At 40.7% G+C, this 26304-nt stretch overlaps 1 protein-coding gene across 2 annotated transcripts in view; it reads right to left on the reverse strand.

The window, feature by feature from the left end:
• Nucleotides 1-2215: 2215 nt before the first annotated feature.
• The window catches only part of PLEKHH2 (pleckstrin homology, MyTH4 and FERM domain containing H2), a 58223-nt gene continuing 34134 nt past the window's right edge, over nt 2216-26304 (reverse strand). For both annotated transcript variants that reach the window (XM_028724802.2, XM_028724805.2), the window contains 20 exons: nt 26125-26269; nt 25603-25739; nt 24669-24779; nt 21948-22034; nt 21010-21168; nt 20113-20193; nt 19574-19753; nt 18541-18649; nt 16554-16666; nt 14226-14405; nt 13792-13889; nt 12970-13147; nt 12496-12651; nt 11705-11802; nt 10324-10465; nt 8868-9013; nt 8143-8272; nt 6922-7008; nt 4010-4147; nt 2216-3118 (listed from right to left, as the gene is read on the reverse strand). In XM_028724802.2, the coding sequence (XP_028580635.2) occupies nt 2933-3118; nt 4010-4147; nt 6922-7008; nt 8143-8272; nt 8868-9013; nt 10324-10465; nt 11705-11802; nt 12496-12651; nt 12970-13147; nt 13792-13889; nt 14226-14405; nt 16554-16666; nt 18541-18649; nt 19574-19753; nt 20113-20193; nt 21010-21168; nt 21948-22034; nt 24669-24779; nt 25603-25739; nt 26125-26269 (2661 nt within the window). In that variant the 3' untranslated portion in view covers nt 2216-2932. The remainder of the gene's footprint in view (nt 3119-4009; nt 4148-6921; nt 7009-8142; nt 8273-8867; nt 9014-10323; nt 10466-11704; nt 11803-12495; nt 12652-12969; nt 13148-13791; nt 13890-14225; nt 14406-16553; nt 16667-18540; nt 18650-19573; nt 19754-20112; nt 20194-21009; nt 21169-21947; nt 22035-24668; nt 24780-25602; nt 25740-26124; nt 26270-26304) is intronic.

A 26304-nucleotide genomic window follows, 5' to 3' on the forward strand; every position in this document is an offset into this window, starting at 1 on the left:
TCCAAAGGAAATTGGGTGGAGCTTTTGCTCGGGAGGGAGGGCAGGAGGCATGCAGCCCGCCCCTCCCTGTGCATTTTGGGCTGGGAGAGGGGCGGTGATGGCGCTCTGCTGGAGGGGCGCCGGAGATTATTGGGGGGGCGGAGCCCCCCCAAACGAATTTTTGAGGGGGCTCGGGCCCCCTCAAGCCCCATGGAGTCGGCGCCTATGCCTGTACCCATCACTGATAAAGATCTCTCGATCTAGCTCTAGCTACATGAGAAAAAAACGTATGTGAGACTAGCTGTACAAGAATGTAGACAGAGATGCATGTGTATCCTACTGAAATCAATGCAGTAGACGGGCACAAGCAGATTGATCACACCAATGTGCATCCAGTTGACGCTACTGATATCCAGCACATGGTAAGCACACAGAAGCCAGCTTATGTGTGCAGATCTCCTTCGCTGGATCAGAGTGATTGAGGTCATGTATGATACAACAATTTCCTCCAAAAATTTAAAACTGAACCATAAGGGGGTTGCTACTAACATACAATGAGAGAAGCAATAAACATGATGACCAATGTAGAATTTTATATGTATGATAAAAACCATGAATATACATAGCTATTTTAAAATTAAATATAACATGGTTTCTGACGTGTCGTTTTCATTTTCCAGATTTAAAAAAATGACACACAGGCCTGCCAGTGGTGGCAGGCTACATCTGAAAAGGCTCTGACCTTTCTACCACTTTTAGCAACTTCACTAGCACCTCGTAGTTTGCAGTTACTAAATAAAACTTTCAGTTTATTTCAGAGGTTGAAGAGGCTGCAGATGCGGAGGCATACCTATTTTAACCTCAACCCTTCCATAAAAATATAGAACGGTTAGCTGTAAAATTATTTATTGTTTTGTACAAGTATAGTAACTGGATATTTTTTAATGGGGGTGGGACTAAGAAATATGAGTGCCATCTCTGCCCGCCCCCTAGCTTAAATTGCTTATAACGAACAAGTGAGAAAGTGAACAGGGAGGTTAACAGTACAAACTTATGCATAACTATTCCCAAGTTGTGTGTATTAGATGGCAGGCTGGATCTGCAATTACATGGGAGTTGTAGACTACCCACAGAGGTACATTAGTTAGGCCTGGCCCTTTTTTAGTTGGCTGAAGCTTTGTTGTTGTTGTTGTTGTTGTTGTTAGTACCTATTACATTGCCTGATCCTGTCCATATTGTAAAGGATGTGTAAAACATTCTTTTAAGAAGAAAATACCTCATCCACGACCCTTTAAAAAGATGTCCTTCAGCTCATTTAAAGGCAGAGACTTCACATAAACATTTAATAAAAAGTTCATATTCACATATGTCACTAATTCTAGTTATCAAAGGAAATTATAAATACTGCCTGAATGATAGATCTGTAGATTACTCTGACCATATACATCAGTGATTTAAAGCACCAATTACTCTTTTCTTTTCTTTGCCAAGTACTAGTAACTGACCAGACAGCTGTGTCAGTATTGCTCATACACAGCTAAATAAAAGGTTGAGTTCACGCACATATACCCATCACTTGAGTGCAGCATCAAATGATAACCTGCATGTGTACAATAATGCTAATACTCTGCATCAGCTCAAACACAACTCATATTCTACAGTGACTACAAGTATTGTACATAAATAAATCAAAGGTTGCTTTGATTCCAATTTAAACTTCCAATTTAAGAGACTAGATTTGCAGTACAGTTGTACCTTGGATCCCGAACGCCTTGTTACTCGGACGTTTTGGCTCCCAAACGCTGCAAACCCAGAAGTGAGTATTCCGGTTTGTGAATGTTCTTTGGCACCCGAATGACTGATGAGGCTTCCTTGGCTTCCGAATGAAGCTCCTGTAGCCAATCAGAAGCCGCACTCTGGTTACTGAATGTTTAGGAAGTCAAACGGACTTCCAGAATGGATTCCGTTTGACTTCCAAGGTACGACTGTACAAGATAAGGAGAGCTGATGGAAAAGGTAAAGAAGGGAGATCTATCTGAAAATAGAGACTAGATATCAGGCTTTTTAAACACTAAGCAAATTTTCAAGTTGAGCAGTGTCACTTAGACCCAATTCACATGTAAAAGCACATTACTACATACCTCAGCATTTGATTACTTATCATTCAATGACTTTCAGCTGGAGTGTGAAATCTACTGCTCCTTACATATAATAGAGATGAAAGTTAATTTTTAAAAAAAAAATAATGTAAAAGAATTGCCCTCACACTAGACAGTCTGAATTATCCTTTGTTCTCTTGGTACATTCTGGCCCCAAAGCATATCAATCAGATTCAACATGCTACCACTCTCCTCCTTGAAACTGGTATTTGTTAGCAGAACTCCTGCAATTGCAGTTTTAAGAGCAAATGTCATTAAGAAAAGAAATACCTTTCACAAATCTAATGCCTATGGAATGTCTTTTCGGAATGCTTTGATTGGAACAATATTAGCCCCAAACAGTAGCTGTTGTCATCTGATACGTTATCCTTCCAAAATTGACACACAGGTTAATTAGAAGTTTGCTTTAGATGTTTTCCTTCCAGGAACAAGTTAAGAAAACCGAAAAGGACCACAAAGAAGAAAGGAGAAAGGGCAGGGCGTGTATGAAACTATTGGTATTCAAAGCATTGCACTTCTAACTACTAATTATTAACCAGGTTCACAGTGTTTCTTCTGCCTATCCAGGCAGACGAATATAAAGAACATGCATGTGTCCATATGTGTGGTTTTCCTAATACTTTGGGTGCCTCTGGAGTAATTTAGAAAAAGTAGGTCACACACGGGAGCAGAATTGGCTCATGGTAAGCACCACTAGTATTTCATCCAACTTCAATCAGATTTCCTTTTCCAAGGTAGTACCCAAAATACATAAACATTCAGCCAGTATGCATTTCCACAGGCACATGATCTTTTCATAACAAGGTAGGTCCTTTGGTTGGTCTGTTCTTCAACATAAATGGATGGCACCCTATGTCTTTAGTTTTCTGTCTTTCTGCCTGTGGAGACAGTGTCGCTGGAGCAGAAAGATGGTGAGCAGCTCCCTTTTGCTGATGGAAATCGTTGATATAACTAGCAATCAGTAGCGTAATCTCAAGAATCTAAAAAAATTGAAATAGCAAAACTTAGAGATGTAGAAGACCATCTGCACATCTAAAATGTTTGCAACTCTAAGCAAACAGGGCTATAACCTACAGCATATTGAGAGGCTGAACTTGTGGTATTTCCAAACTAACGATATGAATGTCAACAGTGAGAAATGTTAGGTAGGAAGCTGTACAAATATAAGATGGGGAACACCTGGCTTATTAGTAGTACACGTGAAAGGGATCTAGGGGTCTTAGTGGACCACAAGTTTAACAGCATAATGCAGCAGCACCAAAAAGAAAAGCTACTGCTATTCTAGGCTGCATCAACAGAAGTATAGTGTCCAGATCAAGGGAACCAACGGTACCACTCCATTCTGCCTTGGTCAGACCACATCTGGAATACTGTGTCTAGTTCTGGCGCCACAATTTAAGAAGGATATTGACAAGCAGGAGTGTGCGCACAGGAGGGCAACCAAGATGATCAAGGATCTGGAAACTAAGCCTTATGAGAAACTATTGAAAGAGCTGGGTATGTTTAGCCTGAAAAAGAGGATACTGAGAGGAGATACGATAGCCACCTTCAAGCTTGTTTTCTCCTGCTCTGGGGGGTAGGACTCGAACCAATGGCTTCAAGTTACAAGAAAGGAGATTCTGACTAATTATCAGGAAGAATTTTCTGACAGCAAGAGCTGTTCAACAGTGAAATGGACTCCCTCAGGAGGTTGCGGACTCTCCTTCATTGGAGGTTTTTAAGCAGAGGTTAAAAAACCATCTGTCATGGATGTTTTAGTTGAGATTCCTGCATTGCAGAGGGTTGGACTAGATGACACTTGGGGTACCTTCCAACTCTGCAATTCTATAACTCTATATACAAGATAACAAAGGACCAGTTAACATACCAACCTTTGGTTTGGCCATAGCAAACAACAACTTTTCAGTTTGCTTTTCTTGTGTGTGCACATTGTTGACCACCAGCATGAAGTCATCTTGATAGCCTCCAAATGTCATTAGGTTCTTATATAAATATGTCACTATTAACCTCTTGAAAAATAGAAGAAAAAACAAAAGTTTCATGCAAGCAGGAAAAAGAGCAAAAACAGATTTTTATAGTTTAAATATAATTTCTTCATTACAAAATCTGATGAAACTTTGCTAATTAATAATTATAAATGTCTTTTTAAAAGATTCTAGTGGATGGCACCATATGTAGGCATATGGAGAATTAAACGTGATGCATTTCTACTCAGAAGAAAGTCTGGTTGTGTTCAGTGTGCTTACGGTTAGCTAAGTTTGCAAGAATTGCAGCCGACATCTTTCCATTACATGACCAACACCATATATGCCCCAATAAGCTATTTTGTGGCAGGCTCACTGCATACTGTGGCTACACATGCCCACCAAGACCTTTCTTAGTCCTCACCATTCCTTGGTACTCCTTCTGCATTGCCATTTTAAGCCCGAAAGAAGCAATTGCCAACAAGAAGCTTCTTTCAAGCCTAACTGTAGTGGGGGGAGGTTTTTTGGGGGTGGGATGGGCTGGGGGTCACAACTGCAAAGGGAAGGCTCAACTGCCCTGTCTTCAACTGCGACACACACCCTGCTGAAAAAGACTTTCTGCTGCAATCAGGCTTGAAAGAAGCCTTGTACAGTGGTGCCTCGCAAGACGAAATTAATTCGTTCCGCGAGTTTTGTCTTGCGAAGCACGGTGTGGGGAAAGTTTTGGAAAAGCTTCAAAAACCTCAAAAAGCTTTAAAAACCTCAAAAAAGGCTACCACACCGCGTTCTATGAGTTGCTCCTCGAAGTCAAGTCGCAACTGTATTAACGGTGTTAAGAAAAAGGAAACAAACTTGCAAGATGTTTCCGTCTTGCGAAGCAAGCCCATAGGGAAAATCGTCTTGCGAAGCAGCTCAAAAAACAAAAAACCCTTTCGTCTAGCGAGTTTTTTGTCTTGCGAGGCATTCGTCTTGCGAGGTACCACTGTACTGGAGGCAACAGAATGTTTTGTATTTTGTTTCCAAACCTAATTGCAACAGGATATGGTTTTTTTTTGCGGGTTGGTGGTGGTGGTCACAGTTGGCGAGGGGAGAGCTAACCCCGCCCTCTTCCCAGCTGTGGGCCTGAATTATAACAAATAAAGGCTTGACATATCTCTCTTTGCATGTCATGAGTCTATCTCATATATTAGTTTCACCTTTTAAGTTGAATTACTGAAATACATGAACTTTGCCACGATATTCTAATTTTCCGATTTTCACCTATAGGTTGGCAACCCATGTCCTACATCATATTTATTTAAATCTGGTACCTACCCTTCACTGCAAAGTCCCAGGTAGGGTGCATATAATCAATAAAACATACAAAACAATATTAAAATATCACTTTAAAGCAGAATTAAAACACAAAAGATGACGACAGTGAAGAAGGTGGAGCGGGGGGGAAAACAATCTGATCTAAAATAATTCATGTGGTCCCAAAAGCCTGGGTGAAGAGGTGCATCTTTACTAAGCAGCAAATAAAGTACCATCAAGGGGCCAGGCGCACCTCCTAATAGAGTCAGTTCCATATCTGGGAGGCACCGTAGAGAAAGCATTCCCATCTGTCACCATTCCTTGCACATCAAAGAGTGGCAGTACTGCAAGCAGGGCCTCCCCTGCTGATCTTAAATTTTGGGCAAGTGTACATGGGAGAAGATGCTCCATCAGATATTGAAATGATACCGGCTTTGCACAGTAACATATACCTTAAACTGAGCTTGGAAACAAACTGATAACCAGTGCATGCCTTGGAGGGCAGGTGTAATAGATGTTCTGCTAATACGGCTGTTTAGCACCCGGCCCACTGAACTGTGCACCAGTCGTAGCTTCTGTGCAGCTTTCAAAGGCAGCCCTATGTAGAACACCACACAAAGGTTACCAGCACATGGCTCATTAGCCCAACTATTTCTATCCAGAATATTTATCTTCATATAGACATGTGTATGGGGATGCAGGTGCCGCTGTGGTCTAAACAACTGAGCCTAGGGCTTGCCGATTGGAAGGTTGGCAGTTTGAATCCCCGCGACAGGGTGAGCTCCCGTTGCTCGGTCCCAACTCCTGCCAACCTAGCAGTTCGAAAGCATGTCAAAGAGCAAGTAGATAAATAGGTACCGCTCTGGTGGGAAGGTAAACGGCGTTTCCATGAACTGCTCTGGTTTTGCCAGAAGCGGCTTAGTCATGCTGGCCACATGACCCGGAAAAACTGTCTGCAGACAAACGGCAGCTCCCTTGGCCAGTAAAGCGAAATGAGCGCTGAAACCCCAGAGTCGTTCATGATTGGACTTAACTGTCAGGGGTCCTTTACCTTTTCTTTAGAGGTGTATATATTAATGCATGCTTGTGTGTTTTCGTGTACATGTAGTAATACTGGGAAAATAAAAACAAACGCAGAAACAGACTAAAATTAGCACATATTTTCTTCTAATGGCATCCCCTCTCATAGGGTGCAGCTTTAAAGGAACCCTTCCTTTCAGAATACTTTTTGGGGTAAATGCCATTGTGAGGTACGGACACAAAAGTTCCCACACATAAATGGAACACTGCATATGGCACTTAAGAGAATAATTTCACATTAGTGCTTATTAAAATGCAAACCTTTAAGCAATTCCTTTAATAGTTAGCTGCTTAGTCTGTTAGTTCAGATTCTAAGTGCATGGGACATATTAATCCATTGCACAAGTTTGTTAAAGATTAATGGAGAGAGAATGTATTGGTTAACATGGCTCACAGATTTTGTATTACCCCTTTCTTTACCCAACATTTCAACTATCTTCCCTTACCATAGAGCTGTATTCAAGAATATTTATGCCATCTTCATAAACAGCAAGCCACACCAAAGAACTCTCCAATGTTGATATTATCAGAGGCTAGAAAGAAGATATACTGAAATTAGCTACAATTACGAAACTGAATAAAAGTGAACTAATTGAAGCACTGCTTTAAATTTGTGAGGTAGAGGATAGTCAGATACGAGAAAAAGAGAAGCGACTGAAGGCAAGCTATAGAAGTATTTTTGCATTTCTGAGGCGACAGAGAAAAACGGTATCATTATTATATAGTTCCATTTCTGTGTGAACATTACACTTGTTAACACTGAATTGCATTTAAAAGCATAGGTCCCAATAACCAATCCTTTCCACATCCCTCCATTTGAAGAACTATACATTTATTCCTACTCTATGCTTCCTAATGAATTCCTGATCCATAAGAGGACCTCTCCTCTTATTCCATGACTGCTAAGTTCATGCAGGAGCCTTTGCTGAGGTACTTTGTCAAAAGCTTTTTGAAAGTCCAAGTACACTATTGTCAAAAGGATTGCTTTTATATATCTACTTATTGACAGTATGTGCCCTTGCCGAAGCTGAACTGTCTCTATTTCAGCAAGGCTTGTTATTCTATATGCTTGGTTATTTTATCTTTAACAATACTTTCCACTAATCTTCCCAGGATAAACTTTAAGTTAATTGGCCTATAATTTCCAGGAACAACCCCCACCCTGGAAACCACATAGCCTTGTCCCCCATGAATTCGTTTTTGTTTTACCTCCACTGTCAGAGGCAGCATAGCTTTGAATACTGGTTGCTGGGAATTGCAGGTGGATGGACTTCTGTTGTGCTCAACTGGTTGGCCACTGATCCAGCAGGTTTGTCTTATATGGGAGTGGGACAAATCTAGAAAGCCTCATGCACCAACTTCTCTGCTACTTACAAGTTTAACTCAGGGTAGACTCATTAAAATTAAGGAATGTGGGTCAATTAGGTGCATGGGTCTCCTTATGCATACAGGATTGCAGTCATGCTGCAATCCTGCCCACTAGGGTGGGGAACTAGTGCCCCCCGATGGACTACAACTCCCATCATCCCTAGCCACTGGCAATACTGACTGTGACTGATGGGAATTGGAGTCCAAAGACATCAGGAGGACCCAGGTATACACACTTATCTGTGTGGCTCTGCCTGCATAATTGAGAAAGAAAGAAAGAAAGAGAAGAAAAGTCTTACTTTTGCTGCAAATAATTTGGCACCAAAGAAAGGCCACTTTCGAGCAACAGCAAGGTAAATGCGCACACAATCTGCAGCACTGTGACCACGGAGAGCCATCCATTTTGTTGAGAGTCGCTGACAAAGCTGTCTATTGACATTAAGCATAAGGATGTTTAAGTCTTAAGTAGCAGGGAGAGGGAGAAGCAAAACAGCATTTCAAATCAAAATGCAACATGTGATAATCAAGTATTCTGATCTCTCTTTGCTATCTCAGTCTACAAATTAAAATTGGCCTCTTAAGAAATGGAATAATAAAATGGGCCACCTGAAAATAGTCCTCCATTCCTTTCTCTCTCTTCCCAAAGCCCAGGCCTACTCTAAGTCTGCTGGTGGAGTTTTAAATTTCAGTAAAATTTGCACTTTTGTGTGGGCAAGGAATGGTGTAATGGCAGGAGACCATTTCTAAATAACTGGAGAATAGGGATATGTGGCCGGGAAAATGATTACAGGTCACAAGGCTAGGGCAGTTAATCCGAGAATATGTTTTGGCAGACAATATCATCATTTCTTTTGAAGGTATTTATACTGCCCATCATTCAGAGATCTGAGGTTTTGCAATGAGTAAGACAATAAATCTAATTAAATAACAACACTAAAAAATGAAAAAGACTAAAAACTGCACTTTCCCCATTCAGTTTGTTTAAATGGGGGGGGGGGAGAGAGTAAAGACTTTAGCAGCATACCTCAATTGTTCTTCTAAACATCCATCCCTATATCTTTTGGGGTAAAACTTTTCCACAACTTGCTTTAAAGTTTGATTAGATTTTGACTGGGAAGTGATTTGCCCCGTTGGAGTTGAGAAAGGTCGTTCAAAGTCCCCAATCTCCACCTAGTAGATATGCAAAGAAATAGGTAAGATTGTTTTTACATACATATTTCTGCACTTCAATGTTATTTCAGTACCTACAGTCTACAGTGGTGCCTCGGGTTACATACGCTTCAGGTTACATACGCTTCAGGTTACAGACTCCGCTAACCCAGAAATAGTGCTTCAGGTTAATAACTTTGCTTCAGGATGAGAACAGAAATCGTGCTCCAGCGGTGCGGTGGTAGCAGGAGGCCCCATTAGCTAAAGTGGTGCTTCAGGTTAAGAACAGTTTCAGGTTAAGTACGGACCTCCAGAACGAATTAAGTACTTAACCCGAGGTACCACTGTAATATGTAATTCTCAAGTATCTGCCAATTATATTACATTTATTGAATAAATAACATTATGAGCTGTGATAACAAGAATCTATGAGCTATTTCATATTTAATAGCTGAACTGTGAATATTAATGGGGCACACACGCAGAAAAAAAATTCATGGAAGAGTCTAACACAGTCTTCACCAACCTAGTACCCTCCAAATTTTTTGGACTACAACTCCCACCATCCCCTGCTAGCAAAGGATCCAGGTATTCCTTCAACCCCACCCCCCATCCTGAATTGAAGATTAAATCCAGTTTGTGCCCTGCCGTATGAGCTGGTTGATAGACAACTTGTGACAACCCCATGGTTGCCATGGAGGGCATGAAATCCAAAGCTAGACCAGTCAAAGCAACCTTGGTCTGAAGCCACTCAGACACACCACCCTGGTGTTCTCCAACACTATGTTCAATATTACCTCCAACATCTTGGTCAGGGAGACCATTAGGCAACAGAGTAAACCAACAGCACCCACCATCTGTCCAGCTGGCCCAACAACAGTTAAAAGGCCCACTCCAAGACGAAAAGGGTTTTCTGGCAAACTGAATGCATGTCATATGGACCACAGGGACAGCCAACCTTGGTTGGTGTTCCACTGAGTACCTGAAGGTGGGCAGAGGCCAGCAAAATCTACTTCTCCCAATTCACGCCCCCACCCCCCACCCCCAGTCTTGGTTATACAAGGCAAGTGAGCTTTGTTGGACTTTGACTGGGCAGACTTGGATTCTAATACAATTCAGTCAGGAAATTCACTGGGTGACCTTGGGCCAGTCACACAATTTTGGCCTATCTCACAGGGTTGTTGTAAATTTAAAAAACAGAATAATTCCATGTATGCTGTCCTAAGATACAAAATGTGATTGTTAGATTTATCTACTATTTCATATTACAAAAGAAATTTGTGGAGGGTACTTTTAAATTACAAATCTGGTCAACCACAAATGTTCCTTACCTGTGCCATAAGTGCTGCCAGTTCTAGTGCCAGATCTTTGTTTACAGGGAAAAGCCCATTTACAATTTGATCGTTTGTCTGATACATCAACAGCAGCTTTTCCCTTTCTGTCTCCCCACGTATTTGAACTGAAAAATACAGCCTACAAAAAGAAAGAGTGACAAACTACAAATTGAACAAATTGAAACTACAAACTACAATTGAAAATTGCACGAGTATACCCAAGTAACTAAATGGAAAGGTACTAGTATTACAGATGCAACATAATACTCATTCCGCATGTGTAAGAACTCAATCATTTAGTGTAGCAGCACCTGTACTTTGGAACTCCCTGCCTATTGATATCAAGCAGGCGCCTTCACTGTACTCTTTTTCACACCTGCTTAAAAACATTCTTGTTTAGACAAGCCTACCCAGATGCTTGGGACGCAGGTGGCGCAGTGGTCTAAACCACTGTGCCTTGGGCTTGCCGATCAAAAGGTTGGTGGTTTGAATCTCCGCGACGGGGTGAGCTCCTGTTGCTCTGTCCCAGCTCCTGCCAACCTAGCAGTTCGAAAGCACGCCAAAAAAAAGTGCAAGTAGATTAATAGGTACCGCTCCCGCAGGAAGGTAAACAGCGTTTCCGTGCTCTGCTCTGGTGTCGGTGTTCTGTTGCGCCAGAAGCGGCTTAGTCATGCTGGCCACATGACCTGGAAAAACTGTCCACAGACAAACGCCAGCTCCCTTGGCCTGTAAAGCGAGATGAGCGCCGCAACCCCGAGACGTCTGCGACTGGTCTTAACTGTCAGGGGTCCCCTTACCTTTTACCCAGATGCTTGAAAGTGGAGGTAATTTTAATCTGTTTTAGTATTTTAATTTTTGTATGTTTTAAAGTATGGTGATTTTTTCTTCAATTTTATTGTTTTATCTTTTTGCAAACTGCTTTAATAGGTTTTTTTTTTAAATTAAGCAGTGTATAATTTTTATGAAATAAATAAAATTCACCATCAGTTCTAGTAAGAACTTGAAATTGTGCTATTCAACGGTCAGATAATGTGAAAGCTAATGATGCTCTGTATAAATACCTGGAGGAATAATTACTAGCTTTAAACAGACTTCATTTCTGTAGGCCAATGAAATTAGCATCCTCTTTAATGCTAAATTGACAATAACCCTGCTGAAACATCTGTACCTTGATAGGAATTGGCCCATTATCATCTGGATAGCCACAAGTTCCCCATTCCTGGCTCATGGGCTTAACTTCTTATTAAACTATTAATTCACACGATGACTTCCTGAGCCCTGGAACTGAATTCAGTTATGAGAGCTCATCTGGGGCTGCAAATAGACTATAAATATATCTAAGAGCAATGACTCTTAGAAACATGTTTGTATTACATACCTGTTTTTGTAAGTCAGTCTCACTGTTCTTGTGCCTTCACATTTCCCAGGCTGCTGCTCTTTAGATGCCTGCTCCCATCGAGAAATAATGTCACAGATCTACAAGGAAAACCACAAGTTATGGCAAAATATGCCCAAACAGAATTTGTACACTTTAGTTAGTATTGATTTTACAGCAATAATCACCAAAAGACTTAAGTTGTAATTCTATGCAAACTTTTCTGGGGGTGAACCCCATTTAACTTAGTGGGATATGAGTAAACACACACAGGTCCCTAGAAAGCCTAGGGACATCTGACCTGGAGCTATCACTGAAATTAATGTGACTTATGACCATTTTGTTACCATGATAATGGAAAACATTGTGCATGACAAGTATGCCATACTTGCCTGCTGTAGGGCTTACCCCATAAATTTGTGTTAAATATTTGTGGAAAATATTGACATCATCAGAGTGTCCTCTGTGTGGATAGTGGTGTAGAACTTTCCCCACTTCCTGTTTAGCAATACACCACAAACCCATATGGGAAACTGTTATAACACCATTCCCATGTATCACAAAGCCACCAAAAATATCCCCATAAATCCTTTTCAAGTTCCCCCTGTCTTCCCACAGCTATCTTTAATGAGCTTTCTAAAACTACCATTTGTGCTTAAAACAATCAAGCATTTGTTTGCTTCCCCCCGGTCAATGTGCACCAAGAAAAATGAAACACACTTAAATAAGGAAAATGTTTTCTTTTGCAGCTCAAAGGTAATTTTGACTGTGAGCTCATTAAAGGGATTGTTTACCTTGATGTTTCCTTGAAGACAGTGTTCTACATCTTTGCCAGAAGGATCATCAGTAAACAAAGCAAAACCCGACTGGGCTGGTTTTCTCATTCCTGTGTCTTGATTGAGTGTGTTTAGAAATTCTTCCACTGTGGTAGAAGCATCAAAGCCAACAACCTAGACAAAACAAGTGAAACATAAAGGTGAAATAAGTTCTCACAAAGCTTAGATTTTGAAGAAGCAAGTACCGTGGTGAAAATCTTGGTACATACAGAGGGTTATATCCAAAGATGCTCTTCCATTTACAGAATGTATCCTGTGGAAGGTAAGTTTCAGATCCAAACCATACATTTTTTAAAGAAAAGCACAAACTATTTATCCAATGGATAAAAAATATCAATCTGTTTGTTGACGAGGAAGAAAGTAGAGCCACAGCATCTTTAAATATTTCTGACAGCATAACCAATACTCCATCATTTTACGGTTCACGCCTACCTGGTATATGCCATTCATGAAATGCACTGGAATACTAAAAGGTAAGGAATGGTGGTAGGGATTTCTTAGAAGTGTAGAAAGAATTTCCATTCTTGATGGTCTGGCTTCCCTGTCACCATTCTGTTGTGTCCTTTCTACACATCGTTGACAGTAAATTGCGTATTTTCCAAATTCAGTTCTGTGAACACAAAACAAGGCTTCATAACAAACTGAAAGCAGCAGGGATTTCAACAGATTATTTTAACATATAATGGTTAAACAATATGTTCAAGAATGTTTTTAACAAGTCATATGGAAATCTATTCTGCTTCTTTCTTCCGATCCCCTACTAAGAATGGTTATATGAGTCGGACAGGGATCCAAACGTGAAACGTAGGATGATGTTGTGAATATGCACACCAACAACTGAGTTTTTGAGTGAGATAATATTATAATGTCTTTTCATATTTTCCTGGTCTTCTTTAACATAGGTGTGAGGGATCAGGTAAAATGCATGTGTGTCTACTAACTTTTATTCCAATATCACAGTTTCCAAAGTTGAAAAACTTGAAAAACAGAATGATAGTGTAATGCCGATGACCCCATTTCAATATTCAGTGGAGTTACCACTTTATAAATGGGCAAACTAAAGGCTTTATATTACTTGGGCAGGGAACTAACATGAAACATGTAAATTAACACCAATACCAATGGAGCAATGTCAATAATTAACATGAAAAAGAATTAACATCTGTAGACACAATATGGCCATTAAATTATACTCGTTCATAATAGAAGGCAATCATTTAGCATTTGATGGTCTGATTTTCCTGTAAGGTATACCTGGAATCTGCATTCTTCTTCAAGTGAAGTTTGATGAGCCAAAGGAATGGGTGCTGTGGAAGGAAGAGTCCAATGCAGAGTGCTAAAAGCTGCCAGGCCTGGGCAAGGAGAAAGATCAGCATCACAATCTGAAGTTTCTTTCAGAATCAAACAGCCTCCAAGCACAAGGAGGTTTATGAACATAGTGGACATTGAACAACCAGGAACGTAGGCCAAAGAAGATGCCCCATTTTTGAACTCACTCGTCTCTCTTATTCTGCTGCCCATTTTGCATTCCATGCCCTTCCCCTTCCTTTCCTGCCACCCGCCTTATACAGAGACTACCCATATTGTAATCTTCTGGATCGTCCTCCACCTCCACATTGTAACCAAGAAGTTTTGGTACAAACTCATCCAAGTCAATCCCTCAGGACAGGTGTAAAAGTGTTCAGTACCTGCACTGGTCCCATCTGATTTGGGGGCTGCCGCCTTCTTGTCTGCTTAACCAACTGGCAACAGATTTCATTTTGAAGCTCTGGATGTGTGAGACAGACTTGTAAAGCACTTTGGGCCAAAGATACATGGTAGTCAATGGCAGGAGAGTCTACTGCAGCATTTATAAACAACTGGCAAGTCTGCAACAGAGAACAGGAAAAAAATAATTTCCATTTTGCATTTTTAATTTAATTAAATCTAATTTTGAGGGGGTTGCATATAAACTTAAACTGAATTACAAGGGTATAAAAAAACCAATTTAAACTTGAAAGAACTTTGTCTTCATTGACAATGGGTGGCTGATGTACAGATATAGTAATTTGGAGAACGGCAATCAGTTCTATGGAACCAACTGCTAGCTGGCTCCTCCCTTCCCTTCCCAGAATTATCAGAATGCATGAAGCCGCCTTGTACCAGATTAGACTATTTGTTCACTTAGCCCAGTGCTGTCTACTCTGAATGGCTATGGCCTTCTATGGTCTTAGGCAAAGGTCTTGTACATGACCTGCTGTCTGATCTTTTAAGAGGCAATGCTAGGGACTGAATTTAGGACCTTCTGCATACAAAGCATATGGTCTGCTTTACCACTGAGCCATACTCTCATAGAGTCATAGAATCATAGAGTTGGAATAGACCACAAGGGCCATCGAGTCCAACCCCCTGCCAAGCAGGAAACACCATCAGGTTATGGTTCTCTCTCCTATAAATGTTTCCTTCACAAACCACCTCCCCAGTTCTATTGTGTAATTTATTTATATAACATCATGAAAGAGCTGTATTATGAATTTGCATATTTCCCTCTTCCTCACTCTCAGCCATTATTTGAAATTGTAGACTGTCTTTGGCACTTTGGAAGCAAGGTGGTTCATAAGTGTAGGAAGTGAGTCAAAGAAACACACATACACTGCTACGAGAGAGTACTTCCTTCATAAATCTGGAGCACCTTCCCTATAGAAAACTATCAAAGCCAATGTCTGGACACATTTAGGCATCTCTGCAAGGCTGGTTTTTGAAAGTCACTATTCAAATTCACAGTCCTATGTGTGTTTACTCAGATGTAAGTTTACTCAGAAGCGATGCTGCTTCTAATCAGGCTTTGTTTTGTTTAGTGGTTTAGTCGTGTCCGACTCTTCGTGACCCCATGGACCAGAGCACGCCAGGCACTCCTGTCTTCCACCGCCTCCCGCAGTTTGGTCAGGCTCATGTTTGTAGCTTCGAGAACACTATCCAACCATCTCATCCTCTGTCGTCCCCTTCTCCTTGTGCCCTCCATCTTTCCCAACATCAGGGTCTTTTCCAGGGAGTCTTCTCTTCTCATGAGGTGGCCAAAGTATTGGAGCCTCAACTTCACGATCTGTCCTTCCAGTGAGCACTCAGGTCTGATTTCCTTAAGAATGGATGCGTTTGATCTTGCAGTCCATGGGACTCTCAAGAGTCTCCTCCAGCACCATAATTCAAAAGCATCAATTCTTCGGCGATCAGCCTTCTTTATGGTCCAGCTCTCACTTCCATACATCACTACTGGGAAAACCATGGCTTTAACTATACGGACCTTTGTTGGTAAGGTGATGTCTCTACTTTTTAAGATGTTGTCTAGATTTGCCATCGCCTTTCTCCCAAGGAGCAGGCGTCTTTTAATTTCGTGACTGCTGTCACCATCTGCAGTGATCATGGAGCCCAAGAAAATAAAATCTCTCACTGCCTCCATTTCTTCCCCTTCTATTTGCCAGGAGGTGATAGGACCAGTGGCCATGATCTTCGTTTTTTTGATGTTGAGCTTCAGACCATATTTTGCGCTCTCCTCTTTCACCCTCATTAAAAGGTTCTTTAATTCCTCCTCACTTTCTGCCATCAAGGTTGTGTCATCTGCATATCTGAGGTTGTTGATATTTCTTCCGGGGATCTTAATTCCGGCTTGGGATTCATCCAGCCCAGCCTTTCGCATGATGAATTCTGCATATAAGTTAAATAAGCAGGGGGACAATATACAGCCTTGTCGTACTCCTTTCCCAATTTTGAACCAATCAGTTGTTCCATATCCAGTTGTTGTTCCATATCTAATCAGGCTTACTCCCTATTAAATGTTTTTAGGTGTTTAGCTTTTTAGGTGTTTAGCTTTATAATGCCTCATTTACCTAGAAGTCCTATTGAACTCATGGGACTTACTGTCTGAGCAGTCATGAAAAAGGCTGCACTATAATATGCATTCTATACCATTTCAAATAAAAAAAATATACTAAAAGAATAAAATCATTCCCAACCACAGAAAAAGTTACTTTTTTTTTTACCTTAAATAATTTTAAAGCTTCTGTTTGCAATGCTTCAGATGGGAGGGTTGTAAGAGGAGAAGTAATCCCATCTTTGCTGTGACAAAGTGCAGGGTGCCTCCAGATCTGGGAAGCTGGGACACAAAAAGAGACAGTCTTCTATTTAGAGTAATAACATTATTATTTAGAACTAGTCTTTTGCAGTTTCTTAAGAGAGACCTAACATGAAGTTGACAAGCTGATGGGTTCGGTCAGTCAACCAGCTACAAATCCACCTAACAGTTACGCCATTCACCCCACATTTTACTAGGTTCCTCGCAAGAATATCATAGGGGGCTTTGTCAAAAGCTTTACTGAAATCAAGATATATTACAAGGCCTGCTGGGCCACATTCAACCTCCAGGACTGAGGTTCCCCAACTCTGCTCTACAAAAAAGTTAAGACATACATACAAATTTAAAGGAGTGCCTGACTAACCCATCTTTGAGAAGAGATGGAGAGGCCTGGCTCATGAGCTCATCCAAGGGCATGGCCCGTGGTATGGTTACTTGAGACAGGGCCTTCTCTGTGGCAGCACCCAACTATGGAATTCCTTTGCTGGGAAAATGCAATTGTCCCCCTGTGCAGTTAAGTTTCAGTTCTCTACTACAAACATATTTGTCTGCCTATGCTTTTGAAACATGTACTGGGTCTTAACAGTATTATTGTCCAGCTGTATATTATTATAGCTAGGCTGTTTAAAAATGTATTAAAATTATAATGTACAAGTGACATACTATTTATTGTTTTGTTCACCACCCTGGGCTCCATTGAGAGGAAGGGAGTTATATAAACAAAACTATTCATCATCATCATCATCTTGGAAAAAGGAACTATTTCACATAAGGCAAGATGTGTGTGTACAAATATTTGTACAAATAGTCCAGCATAATACCACATATGCTTTTACTAAATCTACATTCCCCCCTGTGCTCTTTCCTCAAAGCATTATGCAACCATTTTAAAAACACTACTTGAAAAAAAGTAGCAACAATGCTTCCTAAATGTTATTTTATTTTTGAATGGGCAAACCCCCAAATGATGTACTTGATGATTTGAAATCCTACGTAGGAGGCTTCAGTGTGTACTGTTTCAAACTTCTAGGGGGCAGAAATATCACTGTATTTTTGTAAAATGTTAATAGGCCCCTGCTACACCACTCCTGTCTAGTAAAATCACAGTGCTACTGACAGTGTCAAGAGTTTAAAGCTTTGATGGCTTAATTGAGACAAAGATTTTCTATCAAGTCTAACTATGACAGGTACATTGAAGAGATATTTTTAATAAAATCAAATAGGTATATGTGCAAATCAAATGAAACAAGTTGAAAACATTCTACATATACCAGGTTTTCAGTTTGAAGAACTGGTCCATTGCACCTGATTTCCCCTTAACCAGGGCTGGGGAACTTATTTTAGGGGGGGATTCATGCTGGCGGTGGCTGAGGCCACCCCTTTTCTCTCTGTCTGCTACCCATTTTCTCCCTCCCCCCTTCTTTGTCCAGCAGGTTGCTAGGGAAAAGACAGACTTTTTGGAGAGGGTTTGCTACCCCATCTCCTCCATTTTCAGCGTTCCTCCCCTCCTGCTCTTCTCTCCCTCTGGGCTCCCCCATCTGCGTGAAATTAGGCTGAGAGCCACAGGTTGCCCAACTCGTAGAATCATAGAATTGTAGACTTGGAAGGGATCCTGAGGATTGTCTAGTCTACTCCCTGCAATGCAGGAATATGCAGCTGCCCCATACAGGATTTGAACATGCAACCTCATGCAACAGACAAGGACTGCTGGGGCAGCCTCTTCTACTTGGGAGAAAAAGTCCTATGTGAACTTTTTGAAAACTACAAGGTGGCATTGTATTTCCAATTTTTAAAAATGTCTGGAATAATAGCTTATTTTCTTATTTGCCAAGTTTGGAACAACTATACAGTCATATAATACAAGAACTAATTTCCAATAAAGGAAATTGACTTACTGGGTTCACCTTCGATATTTAACAACTTGCAGACAAGCTGTTCAAACTCTGTCCCAACGTTTATATTTGTGCTTCCAGCAGCAACTGTCAAGTGATAGAGCCAAGTGTCCTAGAAAATAAAAAAAAATATAAATTAGTTTTAGCTCTTATTTATTAATTAACTAGAACAACCTGGCATAAGCAAAAACCACACCATTGTAGATCAATCTACTCCCAAACATAAGTTTGGGTGGTATTCAACAAAGTTTTACTGAGAAGAGGCCCACTGAAATTAATGCAGTAGGTTTACTCTGAGTATAATTTAGTAGAATACCACATTTTGTACTTAAAAAACCCATTCTACATCCCAGCGTAATCAAAATATTACTAAAATTCTCCAATTTGCTTTGCTTCCAGCATACACACCCACATGATGAATACCATAAAGCTGTATAGAAATCTGCAGACCATACAATAAATACTTAAATTGAAAGATGTTAATATTCCACACACACCCTCAGCTTCTGAGGATAAAGGGGAACTAAAGAAGCCTGAGGCTCACTTCAGCTCCTTCTTGCAACACTCAATTATGGTTTAGCATTACGTCTGAATCAGCACAGTGCCGCTTACTTTTCCCTTTGATATACATTATTCTATGTTCACTATTGGGACGCGGGTAGTGCTGTGGGTTAAACCACAGAGCCTAGGACTTGCTGATCAGAAGGTCGGCGGTTCGAATCCCCGTGACGGGGTGAGCTCCCATTGCTCGGTCCCTGCTCCTGCCAACCAAAGTGCAAGTAGATAAATAGGAACCGCTCTGGCAGGAAAGTAAACGGCGTTTCCGTGCGCTGCTCTTGTTCGCCAGAAGCGGCTTAGTCATGCTGGCCACATGACCCGGAAGCTGTACGCCGGCTCCTTCGACCAATAAAGCGAGATGAGCACCGCAATCCCAGAGTCGGCCACGACTGGACCTAATGGTCAGGGGTCCCTTTACCTTTACCTTTATGTTCACTATTAAAAATTGACTATAGACATATTATAAACCATTTTCTACCTTCTCATGCTTGGATCCTATAAGAAGGTAAGTGGGACCTTGTTCTTTAGGGTGGATGACGATTGTATAGTGTGTTGATAATAGGCTACGGCCACTGGCCTCATAATCTTCATCTGAATCACAGGACCGGTCAACTTCTTCAACTTTAGCCTCCCAAAGTTTTATCTGGCCTAAAGGAAACTAGAAGCAAAGACATCAGGTAAGGTAAATGAGAAAAGCATACTGGTAGAAAAACTGACAAACATCATACTAGGTTGTGTGTGTATATGTGCATGTAGGGGATACACCCAGTTATCACTCTTGTTGCCACTGTCCTAGCAATAATATACACCCATTTCCTACCTACGAATGTTTCCTTCATCTAGAATTACAGGTTCAAGTTTTGTTTTCCGATAATAAATGCTGAATTTGTGAAATTACCACTTTGTACCTACTCACACAGTCTCAAGAGAACTAAGAAATGACCTAGGACTTCAGACCTTGAAGGCACAAGTAAGTAGAAATGAATTCTAATACCTTAATAGGTTAAAAAGACATACCTTGTCTTCTTGGCTGCGGAAATAATACAAAGTTTTCCCAACCAGCATACACCACACTCTCTTGGAATATCCATGTTTCACCTGCAAGTGAATAAATTGAAGAATGCCTAGTATGTACTGAGTATGAACCTATGATTCCTTTACTTTATTTTAAATACACAAGGGACCATTTTCAATGATAGAAATGTTGGAATGGTTTCTCCAAAAAGCAAATACCAAATTCAGACGATTGCAGTGGAGATAAAATGATTAAATTTCCCCTTCATGCCTGCTCTGATCACAACTGCCAGTTCCTCAAGCTTATATTGTTTGTATTTTTTAAAAGTTGAACGCAAAGAGGCATTTCATGTCACATCTAGTTTGCCCCTGGGAATTCTCAGAAAAAGCCCAGGAGTATGGTGAGCTTTTCCAGGGAAGAACAAAAACCGAGCCTTGAGAAGAATGCTCCCAGCTGTCCTTGCCCAAGCAAACTTTAATTTCAAGTTAACAGGTTGTGCAAAAATATTTTAATTTCCTTTGGCTTCCAATTCAATGAACCAGGCAAGGAGGCAGGAAATTGGAAGCCCCATGTACCTTTGCAGGAAATAACACTTCTGAGCATGCTCAGGAGTTTCCAAGTATAAGAATAAATCGACAAATTTATTCTTGTCCCCAACAAGCCCTCCCCACCATCAGACTTCCGCCCCTTGCAAAAGTAAGGTTGTTTGGAGGGTACTGACCAGCAGTGGCTAACCCATTGTACTCAAATTTAGAAAAGATTTGGGCTGTGAATTGGGGAGTTGCTATATTCTCAAACTCCTATTTCTGAAATTCACCTTCATCTCTTAATTGTATCTGCTATGAATTTGCTAATTTACAAAAGCAAAGCTGATAGTACTGGAGAATAAGGATTTCTACCTTGGTAAGCAAGCCTTTCATGGCAGGTTTGACATCTGGTTGAATGAAAAGTGGACTTGCAGCCTGTACTTTAAGAACATTCTGCAGTACTTTGATCCATTCTTCTAATATGTTTGGGGAATCTGCAGTCAAGTAATAGGTTCGTTTTTTAGTAGTCAGCTGCAAAGTGATGGAAGAAATAACCTTGAACTGTGGTAATACAAATCATCCTAACCACATTCTACTGGTACCTACATTTAAACATTAAGTATGTAATAAATAGAGTTTGAAGTTAACCTAGTTATACTGGGGAGCGGGGAGGCTATTAAGTATTTTAATTGAACAGATATTTCTTTACAAGTCATCAACAGATATTTAAAAATTCTCAGAGTAAATTCTTAAAGGATCATTCAGTTTCCATTCCAGGCATATCAAAGCCTCCTGAAAAATGTTATAAATCTTATCAGAAGTTATTTTAAGTTCCTTAAAATTTTCTACTTGATGCTTTACCCCAACAGGAGTTTCCTAATTCACTTCTGGAGACACCTGAAGCAGTTAACTGTGGACTCAGTGCTTCACATGCATGCGAATTTCCTCAATGGCTACACAACTTTGTCTTCATTACAATGGCACCCCATATTATTATAGTAAATCTGGATTTACTATTTTCATGGAAAATCCAGTAATTAAAACCCCCCTGCAAAAACAGTAAATCTGGATTTAATGAGGAAGAGTGAATGGGGTGGTATTCTGATGAGGATGACATTATGTAGAAGCTGCAAAAAAACTTCTATGCATGAGCAGCACCTAGTCAATAAACGGCTGAGTGGAAGTGCTCTGAGTTCTACTGAAAATTCATTGTGCAAGACTAGTAAAATGTCACTAAGAAGGGGTTTGTCCCTCTGCCTGTGTGGTCAGAGAAGGCCAAATTCTTTCATTATAGAACGTTAATGAAGTACCTGAACTGTTTGTTTTCCATCACCTCTTACAATACGGCTGGATGCATTTAGTTCAATCTGACCTTGGGGTTTACGTATTACATCACTCTGTAGGAGAGAAAAAAATGAGAAAAATGAGACTGATGATTTCCCCCTCTTTCAATTGATCTGATGGGATGAAAGGATTGCTAGGGATAGAAGAAACATCAAAAGGACCAGCTTCCCTCTTTCTTCACTGAAAGCATGGCCTTCTTGTCTACTTCAATGCCTCCTCACCAAAAGGTTTTCCTCCAGCAAAGGGCTAAGAAGACAAGCTGTGAAGCCACGTACTGTATATCTCCCAATGGCACAGCCAGAGCCTGGCTGAGAACTCAATGTGGCATCAGCTACAAATGCTGTTGCCCTGGAAATTTTCAGAAATGTCAGCATCTTATGTTATCTTAATTCTTGTTGTGGCTCATCTAGAAGATCCTCCAGCCACAAGATGTTCTATTGAAAACAGAATCAACCTGAATCTAGAAACCACACATGAAACGCTAATAGATAATGCATTCGACTTATGAATATGCTTTAGCTCCAGATCCAACTTGTGTTCTGTGAGGTTTCAAATTGAGCATCCCCATCCTTTGGATGCAGAGGGTGGGATACTAATCTAGCCACAGGACAATTTATGTCTGGGAACTTTCAGCTGCTCCACAACGAGTTGTCTCTAAAACATAACATTTATTAGCATATACCACCAAATGCATGTTGTGCAGTGGAATGCTTCACTCTGATGTGACCACATTCTGTAATGAAGAATCTGCTCTGGATTTAGCTGTTGAGTCAGGAAGAACAGACACACCTCTAGATGTGTGTGTGAGTCTGATGACTTATTCCTCCTTAAATCCAGAGAGAAACTATGTCTAGCCCTTGTCTGCTGAAGAGAACAGTAGCTATTGGAACTTGGGTCATATTATTATTATTGAAACAGTCTAATTCTGAATAGACTGTACCCGTATGTCTGGACATTTTTGATAGGAATGCATATTTGATTTGTTAAAGAATGCTTGCATTCAAAATGAATGTGTCATGGGCCATCTAAGGATTTTGGGGTGGACAGAATTCCTCCCCAGAAGATGTGCCTAAAAGACATGCCCCAGGCAAGGTAAAGTGACTGACAAATTTACTAAACATACAAATAAATAATGTGCCTATCTAATTATTATTATTAATAATAATTATTATTATTTCAATCTATATACCACCCTTCATCCGAAGAACATTTCATAACAAAAATGCAAAATGAGAAGACAAAATGCATAATAAAACACGAACAAGAACAATGCAATAACCCCCCCTTCCACACATTTAAAAGGCCATAAATTGTTTCATCAGCCAAAGATCTAGTTATAGAGAAACATTTTTGCCTGGTGCCTAAAGATATGTAATGAAGGCCCAAACAGACAGAATCAAATTTCTTGACAAGTTCTGATGCAACAGTTGTACACTGGAATCTCCTTTTGAAATTCTCTTTTCGAGGAGAACAGAAACTTTCAGGTCATCAGGGAAAGGCCATAGCTCAGAAACATCTAGTCAGTAGGGGAAGGGGCATGCATAGCTTTGGGCAAAACGGCCCCATGTTTGTTCTCTGGTGTCATTGGGTAGGGCCAAAACCTTGGAGACACCACATCTTGTGCAAAGAGGATACTGGAAGCTTTTGCCCTGTTCTTTGCAAATTGTGGTTTACTGAAACCAAATTCAAATATTGACTTATGAAGCTGGCTTGTTTCAAGAGAACATAGGTTAACCACAGTTTAGGGTTTGGAAGTAACAAGAAAGTAGAGGGAATAGGAAGCACATGAATGAAAGAATCACCTAGGTTCGTTCCCATAAAGATAACCATAGTCTAGTGGTTTTCAACCAGTGCACCATGGCTTCTGTCCCTCTTTCCTCTCCTCCCTCCTCTGATGCCTTCTTGCGTATCTGCCTCCCAAAGGCTTGAACTGCTGTTTGTTGCAGCAGCCGTGGCTACAAGCTCAGCAGGTGAATGATGCTCTGGGGCTGGTCAGGGGGTGCTTGTTGCCAGGAGCTGAGGTGGCCTCGGAGTAAGCAAACGGGCAAGGGAGTCCAGCCAACTGCTCTGCTAGCCCTTGCTGTTGGGAAAGGACAGACAAGTCCCAGGTCCCTGTAGGGCAGTGTAAGGTGGCACCTCTCTTTGGGGTGGGGGGCAGCTCAGAGACCAGGGGAGGCAGCAGCGGCTGCCCAGAGGACTCTCAAGGAGAAGAGGCTGAGGAAACACTCCGCAAGGGAAGGTGTTCGAAAAAGGGTGAGACACTGCCATCTCTGCAGGCAAGGGGTGACATAACTGGGCTCCAACAGGAGCAATTACAATAGTGGCATATGAGCTGTCCCCAGGAAGGCTGTGGCTATGGCCAGGCTCCTAATGCACTCTGGGGCTTTTGGAAGCACACACTAAAACTGAGGATGTGGTGGACCTCTGTGTCCTTCCCAACACGGCTAAAGCAGGCTTACTTAGATCAGATGGGTAACACAAGGGGAAGTCTCCAAATTTAAACTTGCTGCAACATGTTCCTCTTTCCCTCCCTTTTGAAGAGAGATCTCCAGTGATCAACTGACATTGCTATTCTGTCATAAGGTCCGCAACCAACCAATAGATGCCCAATGGTAGGGTGATTTGCAGCAATTGATGCATTCAAACTCATAATACTATAAGCAAAATACAATAAAGAACTTGCTTACCGGAGATTTGTAGTACAGCAATTCTCCTCCTTTGAGTACAAACCACCGTCGTTTCCAAGTCTTTACTTTACCACCCATTTTTAACAAATATCCTGATTTTTCCAATGGCTCCTATAATTTAAAAGGTATTTTTTAGTGTGTTGAAGGGTAATTATGATTTATTTTATTTCCCTTAGCTATACAACTAGCTGTAATGTAGAAGTGTAAAACTTGATTGATCTGCAAGTCTTACTGGTGTGAGTTAATAAGCCAAATGCATGGAAAAGCTTCATTGTCCATAAGAAAGAACCCATCAACACCTTGGTAATATAGCCTGCTAGCATAAGCACTGCCACATCTTCTCTCTACTCTTTACCACTCATCTCCTAATCTATCAGTTTCATCCTCCTCCCGCTTCTCCTCTTGATGACTCTTTATAACTTGTAAAAACTAAATTGTAAGTGCTTATCTTTTGCTTCAGAAAGTTAAATTTGAATTAAACACATATAAACCACATATATATGTTTTAACTGGAACAATTCATGTATTTCCAGTTCCTCATTGTGCACACATCTCTACCAAATCTCTAATTTGTGTTTTGTTTCCATTCCTCCCACATCTTACATCAGACTCCTAGGCATTTTGCAATCCTACAGATGTATTCTTTTGTCTCACAAACATCTGTGGGTGGGTGGGTGAAATCTCGAAAGTCCAGGAATTTTAAAATGGGCATAAATTGACAGTGTACTGCCGTTTTCAATTGTTTTTTGATTGCTCCTCTGTCCACTCTCTTTCTCTAAGTAGCCTATTATGTACACGTATAATGAGAGATTACGCAGGTTTAACCTCAGAGAAAATCGTAGGAAGAAAGTATTAAGAAGTGTGGCTATCACTTGTGCAGATATAGCCTAAGGAACCAAGGGCCCTGGAATAAAAGAGCCTGTACATTACTCACATTTTTCCCATTATCACTAGATGATGAGCAGGTTTTAGGCAATTTCTGTTCAGGTTCTGAATAATCTGTATCTGTTGAGTAGGCATCAGGAGGAATAGCATAGTCACCTTCTGAGGTCATTGAAGACAGAGAGACCCCTGGATGCAAAGCAGATAATAGTAATATATTTCCTGCTTGTCAAGGGTTGAACCAACAACCAAACAATCCTTGTTAGCCTGGAAGATGCAAACTATTAGAGCTTAATCAGTGTCAAATGTGAGTTGTACGAACATTACTGTTACTGTAACAGTTTTCCCTTTAGAAAGGTTGGAGATGTTTCAGAAACAGGAAAACTTCTTTAGTTCCCAGCTCTCTAAAAAAACAGGAACTGCAATAGTCATAGTCTATAATGCTTCTCTGGCTTACCACATCCAAGCTCTTGTTTGTCCTTTCCATAAATGCACTGACTTGGGAGATATCAGGAGAACCCCTAGAACACTTATACTGATTCAAAAATATTGTGTTCGTATGCCTTATGCCCACCTCGTTTCATAGCCCGTGGACTCCCTGGGCCACTTCTGCTTCGAGAGTCTGATTCAGATGTCCGAGAACTGGATCGGGAACTGTCTTCTTCTTCAGACCCAGAAGAGTCATCTAAGAAAGGGTTGTTGCTGATTTGTGTTGCTTTCTAATAATGAATATAAAATTAATGAAAGTAAAATC

The sequence above is a fragment of the Podarcis muralis genome, chromosome 3 (assembly GCF_964188315.1).
Source record: "Podarcis muralis chromosome 3, rPodMur119.hap1.1, whole genome shotgun sequence".
Classification (NCBI taxonomy): domain Eukaryota; kingdom Metazoa; phylum Chordata; class Lepidosauria; order Squamata; family Lacertidae; genus Podarcis; species Podarcis muralis.